Genomic DNA, 10871 nt, shown 5'->3' with positions numbered 1-10871 from the left:
TTACTGGATCATTCAGGAGGATTCTTAGCAGCTTGGTGCAAAGCTTCTTGGGGGTAGCTCAGCTACTGTTCTTGAAGTTGAGGCAGTTAGTGATGTGGTCATGCTCGCCTATAGTCTTCAGATTCAACATCTTGGTCTTATTTAGTAGTTGTGTATGATATTTTACTTTTGTGTAATTATTTTTCTTTTATCTCTTTCTTGTATGCTTCTTGGGACTCTGTGATGGGAGCTCATCTCCTAGCTAAAGGAGTTTCCAAGTTCTATTTGTCTCGCTCTTGGTGGTCTTTATCCACCTCCTATTCTTGTATACTATTTGTTCGACTGGAGTTTCTCTGTTGCTGACTCCATATAATATAATTGTTTTGTTTCTAACCAAAAAAAAAAAAAAAAAAAAGAAATGATTATGGCTTATGGTGGTAATTTAATTCTATGCCTCCGAGGTCCATTGTGGATGTTGGTTGTGTGGGTCTTGCAGGGTTCTACAAGGAAGCATCTTGATAACTTTGCAACCTGTGCTGTGGTTGATGCCCCAACCAAGCTCTAATTCCATACTCGATTTGTCGGTTCTTCGTCTGAGCGGCCCCCTGAGGATGCGGGAAGCCAATGATAGGAGTGGTTAATTGGACTCTCTTGTGAAAATTTTCTACCATTGGGTTACGTCTTTATAGAGTTGTCTTTTTGTACAATTAAGAATAATTTAAAGACTACCATTTAGGATCACACTACTTGGGATGATCTCTGTTAGATTGTAATCTCCAATACTAGTTTTGTTTTACAAGCTAAAGCCTAAGCCCTAATTATACAAGATATAACTTAATACTTGAAGAGAAGATAGAGTCTCATTGTTTTCAAGCTTCGGTTGTGGCCATTGGAAATGAAACAATCGACAAAGATCATCACCGAGTGTTGCATTCCTTTGGAGGAACTCACCATTAGTGAATTCTGGGTAACCTACTCACCTTGTTATTTTATTATGGTTGTGTTCGTCGAGATCTTTTGTTGGACATTTTATCCGGCACCATTAATGGCAAACCATTTTTGTTGCCGCCATGAAAAAGGGTTACAAGTTTTCCTCCTCACGCCTTTATGTTTACAAATAATTCCCCATAACCATAATAACCCCCCATCACTAACAATTTAAAGGAAAAACAAAGAGTTACAAATTTTGGAAATTATCCTTCGGAGGCAGCCCGCACCCCAAACTACAAAATACAAGACATCAACCCTCAATACAATCACCTCTAACTAGGGCTGCAACAGGGTCGGGTTGGGCCGGGCTTTATAGAACCCTAGCCCAACCTTAAGTCCCCTTAGCTGGGCCCAGGCCGGACCCAACCCTAACTCAGGGCCAGAAAAATCCAACCCTGACCCGCCCTGGCCCGACCCTGATTGGCCCCTATCATGGGGAGGAGGAAAGAAATGCATGGGCTGGAATGGGCTAGGAAGAACATTATTAATTTTACATAGAATAACAATATAATAAATTAATGGGAAAAAGTTCTCTGTCCAGGAGTGTGGCCTACACCAGCACTCCCATGAGTCTATCTCTCTCCTCCCCATGTGAAAAGACACCTCTTGCCCCTTGTTTTAAGGAAGAGAGAGATAGACACATCGCCACACTCCCGTGCCGAAAGTTGCTTCCCTAAATTATAATATAACACTTATTGTCTTCATACATAATATATTATATAAAAAAAATGTGGGTGAAATTTAAAGTTTATAATGTATAAATTATATCAATATATATTTTATAGTATAACTTAAATCAGGGTCGGGCCAGGCCGAGCCAAGCTTAGCTCGAGGCCTCAACCCTAACCCGACCCGACCCTAACTCAGGGCCAGAAATTTCCAGCCACCCTCAAGGCCAAATATCTCAGCCCAGAACCTGTTCGGGCTTAGGGCGAGTTTGGGCCGATAGGGCTAAACTTGCACCCCTACCTCTAACAATTGAGAAAAAATAGTAATAGATTGAAAGTTAAAGCATAGAAACATGATTGTTCGATATCCTACAAACCCCATATTTATCCCTCTTTATAATTTTCTCTTTTCTTTGATCTCATATTCTTTCTAACAAGTATTTTTTAAGCTAAAAAAAGTAATTAGCATAAAAATATATCCTACTAAATTCTTTGTGCCAATCATATCAGCCAAATCAACAATGTGATTCTATTGTAGCAAATCGTGAATCCGTGATATGACATTAGTCTGAATTTTCATAAGATCATCTCCCCTTCATGATTGCTAGAAGAGTCCTCTCCCACTCCCCTCCCCACCCTAATGCGTAGAAGAGGATTCTATGTAGTGGATGGGGTTCCTCTGTGGCGTGGCAGGGAGCCCGGCACACATCGGATGGCCAGGAGCATTGGGACACGCAGCCCCATCCAACGCCTGTGTTGGGCTGCATGCCCGAGCGCTCCTGACCTTTCAATGTGCGCGGGATGCCCTGCCGCTCCACTGAGGATCTGGGTCCCTATGTAGCATAACAAAATTGTCAGGAGGATGAATGAAGAAGAATACACGCTCAACATTCAGCAAAAACAAGGCAAAGGATAGAAAACCCATTCAGGCTTTGCCTCTTCTAATTCATATGATGGTTTAAACTAGAACATTTGAAACAAGTTGAATAAGGTTAACTGACTGAAGATCTTGCGCGATTCTCTTTCCTGTGCCTCTTTCATATGTTGGTATATGTAGTGGGCAATGAACAACCTTGTATTTAATACCAAGTCGTGGAAACCTGATGAAGTTATATCTATGGCTGAGAAAGTATATTCTGAGTATCTTTCGGCAACGTCTGCCCCTCTGAGGGCCAATTCTTTCGCCGGAGTCCACCTCCTTTGGGTTGCAGGAGGGCTAATTATGATGTGGCCATGCTACGTGGAGGTTCAAAAGGCGGCATTGGTATATCTTTCGGGATCATAGGAGATGGCAACAAAAGGCCATTTCAGTTCCCTTTTGCCTTAGCTCGGTTGTTCAAGGAAAAGTCTTAGCCATGCATTATTTCAAGCCCTTGAATCTGGGTACAACTGACTTCAAGTTGAATCGGATAACAAGGAGGTCATCTCGTACATTCTTGAACCGCACTGGATCCCACCGCTAAAGATAGTAGCTATTATTAATGATGTGAAGTGCCTCTCTACTTCTTTTGTTTCAATTTCATTTCAGTGTATTCCACGGGCTTTGAATGTTGTAGCAAATACCCTGGCTCAGAAGGCCCTATCTATCATGTGTATGACATATTGGTCTTGTTCCATTTCGTGGCTTCATGACCTTTGTTTGTCTGAAGCTATAGACTGTTCACATGGCTCTTTTATTCAGTAATTCCTTTCTTACGAAAATAAAAAACTGATTGAATATGTTCACCCATCAATAAATATGAAGCATTAGAATTAGAGGCTTTAAGGAGAGGTCTCTCTAGGCTTCTCCAATCCCAAAATGTTCAGCTACTTGGCTTTTAATGCCCATATTTTGTCCGGACTGAGCTTAAGGTCCCCAAATAGATTAACCATGTGTTAAATTTCAAAATTTTCATCTTCCTACCTGGCTGAGATTTAATCCTCATATTTTTAATGGTAAAGAAAGTTATTACCCAATAACTTCAAGTGTTAATACCACACCGATTTTTATACATTCATATCTCCAGAGCTGAATCTCTCAAAAGTGATAGATAATGACAACAACGGCAAGTTAATGGTGCTGCCATGTTCAATGAGAAATTTTCAATTTCTGCCTCCAGCCGAGGGATCAGGAGGATTATAAGTTCCATTTTAATTCACAGGCAGCTATTGAGGGAATTTAGAGAGACTCATCCATGGTTCAAGGTCTCGGTTTCGGACCTGGTTTCGGTCAGACAGAAAACCGAGTTGGGCCGACATCTTGTTGAGATCTCGGCAAGTTGATGCATTTTTTTTTGTTGAACTCAATCAGGTTTCGGTGGGTTTTTGACATAGTTAGATCATGAACTTAGTATACAACCTCTTTTGGACCATTTAAACACAATGACACGAATAGACTCTTCTACTCATAATTTAGTAGTAAAAAACATACAACTAATGTAAAATACTGAGATCTCATCCAAATACCAAAATAATACCAAGATCTGGAAACAACATTATTTTCTTAACTCGCCCTTTGTCTTGTCTCGAAACTTTGAATAACCGAGATATCTCGGGTCTCCGAGCTCTCATTCCATGGACTCATCGTGCCAAAGTTTGCATTGGGTGAGGAGCTTAAAATCCAGCCTAGCTATTTCGAATTTGTTTTAATCTAAGCTAACTCGCAGAATTTCTCTATGAGTGCAAGCAAATGTATGAAAACTTTCCATACTAGCCTGATTGCAGAATTCTTAGTCCTAGATATCATGATCCTGGAGACATTGATCAGCTCAGACTCGAGGGATTCTGATACAGATCTTATCCAGCTCTGAAAATGTCAAACAGAACCACGGCTTTTAAACATTTTTCAGCATTGTTGTGGATCGACTAGATCAGCCTTTTACCAATGCAGCAAATCAAATCCTGATACTTGAAACCACGCATGGAGGTGAAAACTCCTTCGCTGGTGAAAGCATCATCGTTTCTTACCAATCTCTAACCCACTCCCCAAAAAAAAATTCAAAAGAAAATGACACAGCCAATTTGGATACACAGCTACGATTTTTTTTTTTTTGGTTTGGGGTCAGTACAGTTACCATATTTCAATACAAAAAATCTCCACATTTACAACAACAAATGATTCGGAAATTTAAAAGAAAAATTCTTGGACCGTATAGGAAAGAGAGGTTCTCTTCTGTTAAACTATACCTTGTTTGCAGGGGGCTATGGTGATGTGTGCATCCTACTCGGTCAGTGGATAATGGGGGCCAAAATTTCCCAGTTCAAATGAATGAAAGGGCAAATTCAGTCGGTAGTTTTATCTCTAGATGTCAGCAGCTGTTAAACCTACAAAACCCGGTTCATTGCCATCACATTCACACCATCATCATTTCCATCCAAAAAACTCATGACAAAGGATTGACTCGATGAAGGCTACATTTTCATTTTTTCTTCCAGGGATGTTCTTCACCCCTCCCCCCAATCCCATCATTTTACATGACCATGTTTCCCCAAGCTAGATTTTTACATCATATCAGGTTCGTTGCCTCACCCTCCTGCCATTAGTATCATCACCATCAGAAAGCTGAGCCCACACACTGCGGCTCTTCCCACCACTGCTACATTCCTCCTCACACCCTGCCACTGTCTTCAGGAGCTCTGACTGCAATGCTGGACAATTTTCTTTGAGGTACTCGAACCCATTTGATCGAATGACAGCTGCATTAAGATTGAAGATTAGAACATGAAATGGTGGAACTAAGCACAAAAAATTGCAAACAGAATCAATCAAAACCTTAGGCTCCGTTCTCGGTTCCCGAATTTTCAATTACTTGGGGAGTTCCTGAAGAATGAAAAACTTTATAAACATAACATGCAGCAGTAACTAAATCATGATTTGTCAAAATTACTATTGCATCCACGGTTCACACAGATGTCCAACTTAAAAGCCACCTAGCCCAGCATAAATGGTATCAACAAGCAACAATCATAAACAGGAAAAAGAAAGATAAGATGCCAACTAGGAATTGAATTAGGCCAAAAGGTTGGATCAGATCATCCAACCACACTGATTAAGAACAGTTTAGTCCTGAAAAATCAATTGCAATATTGTCTTGTTAAGTATGAAAAATAGATAATGTAGTCCCGGTAAAGCTGTACTTAGTTTTTTACTAAATTGCAATTCAGCTATTCAATTTCAACCTTGCAAATCTAAAAACTTACTTCTAAAGCACGTATCCACGATTTTAACATGACAATTACCTTCCTCAAGGCTAGTCAACCAAAACTACATCAACTCTAATAGATTTACAACAAAAGAAAATCTCTAGAGCCTAAAAAAAGACATTGATCCATGAAGCCCTGATGTAGATCGATGGAGGTTGAAGAGAAGAAAGAACAAGCAACAGCCACTCCTGAAGCCCCATCGAGACAGTCCATCTTTTGGCCCCATGTAGACCAGCAATGAATTCCAATGAGACAATTTTAAAAGCCCTTTGTGGCTTATGCCTTAGGCCCCAACTAATGGGCCTGGTGTTTGGTTGAAGGATTATGAGGAGTCGGATTCTTAAATTAGATCAGCTTCTTAAGAATCTGGTTAATGTGGATTTGGATTCAGATAAAAAACCTATTTGGTTACCTTGGGTCTGTCAGGTGGAATCCAGCTGAAAAACTGTTTATTTGCCCTGGGTCTGTTAGGTCTCCTTCTGAATCCATATGTAAGATTGTTTGGTTACCTTGAGTCTGTCAGTTGGATTCTTCCTGAATCCATTTGAAAAATTATTTGGTTACCCATGAATCCATTAGTTGGATTCTACTTGAAATATGTTATTTTTAAATAATTGTAATTTTTTTTTTGTGATATACAAAATATGCATACATTGAATTATACTTTATCAAAAATAAGATTAAAAAATGGATTAAAATTGTAAGTGGTGATATGACACTGCAATAAATGGTCTTTCCCAATTTTTCATGTATCCATACTAATATAAAAATGTGTAGTAAGCGGTGATATAGTACTTCAACACCACAAAATGCATAGCAATAGGTCACAACCAAATATGGAATACATTGTATTAAATTTAAGTACATATATATGGGAAAAAAATACATATTCATCTTCTATTTCCATCTTCTCATAATACGTAACTTGTTAAGATCTAATGTTTTTACAGCAGCAAGGATCTCCTCCAACATCTTTGTATGCTGCTCACATAATCTTGTTTGTTGTTTTGAATCTTTGATTTTACTAGTTAGGTTTTTTTTTCAGATTTTCTTTGGATTGACTTGAAGTTGGTGGGATGGTTGGTTCATGTTTGTCAGTATTCCCCGCTTGGTTATTTGATGATGATGTTTCTCCAACATCTATAAATTTAAAGAATCCACAACCAGTATATTTTCCCTACTTTTAAATGAAAAAAAAAATTTTGGTTAAAAAAAAACAAGAATGAATTATTACAATGATAATAATTTTAAAACAATAAAGGTATGATAGCCATACTGCGGTGGAATTAGGGCAACACCAAAAATCTCGCCCTATGTCTGGTCCTCTTACGCACCTTAGGATCTTGCATTAACCTTTTCCACAGTCACACATTCTTAAGTGGTCCACCCGCATAAAAAAAGACATATGAACAGGGCATTTGAAGAATTTTCTTCCCGAATTATTCGTCGTAGTTGATGTAAATATGTTACATCGAATTTGACAAATTTCGCATCTACCAATAATGTCCATCTGGGTACATTGGAAATTGAAGAACATAAGCTGGGGTTGCAAACGATAGTCATTAGAAAAATAAAATGCGGGGATCATAACATGGTCATCTAGAATTGAAATCATCCTATCAAAAAAAGGTAAGTATGAAGAACTATTCATAGACAGTATATTGTAGTTGCTAACATCTGATTTTCACAGCTTTCAACTCGAAATTCAATAGAGAAAAAAATTGTATTTTTGACATCTGCCCTTTGCTTTTAAAACCCTTGACAAAACCCACAAAGTTTGTTTCCCAAATTTGTGCAATACGGCTTCCTGCCTCCTCATGGAGTTCGAAGTCGTCATCCGAGCATCTGTCCGGTTCACACACCTTCTAGTCCAGATTTGTAAGTATAAAGAGAAGGGTAGCGAAGAATTCCAGGCATAGGTAAGCAAATATCAAAAGGGTGGGTAGAAGCTCAATCACAAGAGGATCGACAAAGTTACGCAAGAACTCCATGCTGAAGGTCGCCATTAGGCATCAGAGGTGGTGACTTACTTCTTACCCTATGAAAGTGCTAAAAATGCAGTTATACAAATGACTTCCACGAGGAGGATAAAAAGAAAACAGAGAATACAATGACTGCATGCATTGCTTAGTGGTCAAATCATACCCAGATTAGCACAGTTGCTGCATTCCACAAAATAAACGAGGAAAAATTATTGCAAACAGCCACGTTTCTAAGTAAGGCAACACAGTAACCTCTATTCCCTCACTAATAGACAAAATAGAACCATTATCCTACATAATACAAACAAAGTGCAGCATCCACATTAAAAGAGAGCCTGAAAATCTTCATACGTAGAGAGTAGATACCATGGATAGAATAAAGGAGAACCAACAGTATACCAGCATCTCTCCATGCAACACACGGTACATCCACCAAATTAGCAAGCAATCTTACTGTCATCCCCAAACCAATAGTATATGAAAACCCCACAAACTAGAAATGATCCAATGGCAGATTAAGAGGTGAGATCTAAAAAACCAAAATCTGAGATCACATCTAATATTTGAGGAGATTTTTCAAAACCCCAAATAATCAGAGGCTTGGATCAACCTCAAATAAAGGTCGAAGGACCTTATTAGGGAGGGCAATAATGCCTCAATATATTAGGAGGATCTGATGGTCAGATCCTCAACAGAAGGAAATCTTGATACTGCCCAAAAACAGAGCATCTGCCAAATTTAAATTAGATAAAAAAATTACAGATCAGGTGAGCTGCAAGTGAATAACCATTGAAGAATAAAATCTGGAGGTAAATATATTCCAGATTCATGAAACCAGCAATACTCCATAAAAAAGGTTAATGAAACACCTAGGAAATAATCAAAATTATCATCTCCATGTCAAGCATAAAACGACGATAGAAATAGAGATGAAATAAATACATAGAGCTGTTCTGAAAGTGAAGCAGACAGTAGCAAGAGTAATATTGTTCCAAGATCCCAATCTAAAGCAAACTACCAAAGAAATATAATGATCAGCTAAAACATCCATGTCAAGCTTAATATCTCAAAAACACAGAGTCATAAGTTCATAAACTACTCTTTCACCCAAAGCATCAAATAAAATTGTTTTCCTCCAGCAGTCGAAGATAATACTCAATCAGTTGAGGCCTCTTTTCAAAAGGGGCAGTCAAGAATAGATTAGCCTTATCCTTCTTGTCCGACAAAAACTTTTTTATAACCATTTGTTTCTGAAAGTCAATCCCTGATATGGCATCAATTGCTTCATGTAACTTGGTTGCTAAATCACTCTCCCTGGTTAATATGACAGATATTGCCTTAGCTATCACTTTTAATAGACTGGCAATCTTATCAACACCTGCTTTCTTTGATTTTTGTCTTTGGCCAGACGAAGAAGCTCTTTTCTGTGAACGGCTAGTACTCTGTTTGAGAGTGGAATTACCTTCTCCTTCTTCACGATCCATGTCTTCAGTCTCAAGGTTAATATTATCAAATGTCATTTCTTGGAAAGGCAACTCAAGATCTTCATCATGGGCTACATCAGCAGGGTGTGAGGATTCTAACCCTGTGGCTACTTCATTGCCCAGCTAAATAGCTACTTCTACATGAATTGGTAGAACTCGATGCTCTTTCCAATGTCGTTGCTCCTTCTTCTGCTAAACATTCAAATATATTATTATTACAGCTTACCATATACATAAGTTTATAAACTTTGAAATGATCACCAATATTACCTTGAATTCACTCCAAATGTGTTGGCCTGCATCAAACCTATTCTCTTGAGCATTCCAACCCATGCCACTATTTTTTTGCAGATCATTAAGCGCTTTAAATCTTGCCTTCCAAATCTTGAAATGGTTTCGGCATTGTTCCCAATCATATGTCATCCCATACTTCTCATTTAACTTTTTAGATATGTCGAGCCATATCTTCTTCCTTAACCCATTGTCTCCACCCTTTCCACTTTTATGTTGTACAATACAAAATTCCAACATATAATGAGATACATCAAGTGGCCAGTTTGCAATGGGTTGTGATCTGGACTGGGTTCCCTCTTGTGTAGCCATTTTTTATGTCCTGTTGTTCACTCTCAATGCAATAACTTAACTCTAAGTAGCCATTTTTTATGCCCTGTTGAAGGGTTCTGAGGAGTCGGATTCGACGGAATCCGGATTCTATATTTTAAAACGTGTTTGGTTTCTCGGAACACAGTTCCATGTTGGAATCTAAGAATCCACTAGAATCCAATTTTGTGTAATTTAGAATCTACAAGAATTCACCCCTAAGGGCGAATTCTAAAATGAGTTATTGCATTGAGAGTGAACAACAGGGTTGAGTTATTGCATTGAGAGTGAACAACAGGGCATAAAAAATGGCTACACAAGAGGGAACCCAGTCTAGATCACAACCCATTGCAAATTGGCCACTTGATGTATCTCATTATATGTTGGAATTATGTGTTGTACAACATAAAAGTGGAAAAGGTGGAGACAATGGGTTAAGGAAGGAGATATGGCTCGACATATCTAAAAAATTAAATGAGAAGTATGGCATGACATGATTGGGAACAATGCCAAAACCATTTCAAGATTTGGAAGGCAAGATTTAAAGCGCTTAGTGATCTGCAAGAAAATAATGGCATGGGTTAAAATGCTCAAGAGAATAGGTTTGATGCAGGCCAACATGTTTGGAGTGAATTCAAGGTAATATTGGTGATCATTTCAAAGTTTATAAACTTATGTATATGGTAAGCTGTAATAATAATATATTTGAATGTTTAGCAGAAGAAGGAGCAACGATATTGGAAAGAGCATAGAGTTCTACCAATTCATGTAGAAGGAGCTATTTGGCTGAGCAATGAAGTAGCCACAAGGTTAGAATCCTCACACCCTGCTGATGCAGCCCATGATGAAGATCTTAGGTTACCTTTCCAAAATATGGCATTTGATAATATTAACCATGAGACTGAAGACATAGATCTTGAAGAAGGAGAAGGTAATTCCAATCTCAATCAGAGTACTAGCCGTTCACAGAAAAGGGCTTCTACATC

At 38.5% G+C, this 10871-nt stretch overlaps 1 protein-coding gene across 2 annotated transcripts in view; it reads right to left on the bottom strand.

Moving 5' to 3' along the window:
• Nucleotides 1-4881: 4881 nt before the first annotated feature.
• The window catches only part of LOC122652083 (BTB/POZ and MATH domain-containing protein 4-like), a 47640-nt gene continuing 41650 nt past the window's right edge, over nt 4882-10871 (bottom strand). The window contains exons 4-5 of one of the 2 annotated variants that reach the window (XM_043845753.1): nt 5389-5436; nt 5171-5312 (exon numbers count right to left, since the gene is read on the bottom strand). In XM_043845753.1, coding sequence (XP_043701688.1) covers nt 5390-5436 — 47 coding nt within the window. In that variant the 3' untranslated portion in view covers nt 5171-5312; nt 5389. Of the gene's footprint in view, nt 5313-5388; nt 5437-10871 lie in introns of both variants that reach the window. The other variant, XM_043845752.1, reaches the window with a different exon arrangement.

Source organism: Telopea speciosissima, chromosome 2 (assembly GCF_018873765.1).
Source record: "Telopea speciosissima isolate NSW1024214 ecotype Mountain lineage chromosome 2, Tspe_v1, whole genome shotgun sequence".
NCBI lineage: Eukaryota > Viridiplantae > Streptophyta > Magnoliopsida > Proteales > Proteaceae > Telopea > Telopea speciosissima.
This window is presented reverse-complemented; position numbering and strand designations above follow the sequence as displayed.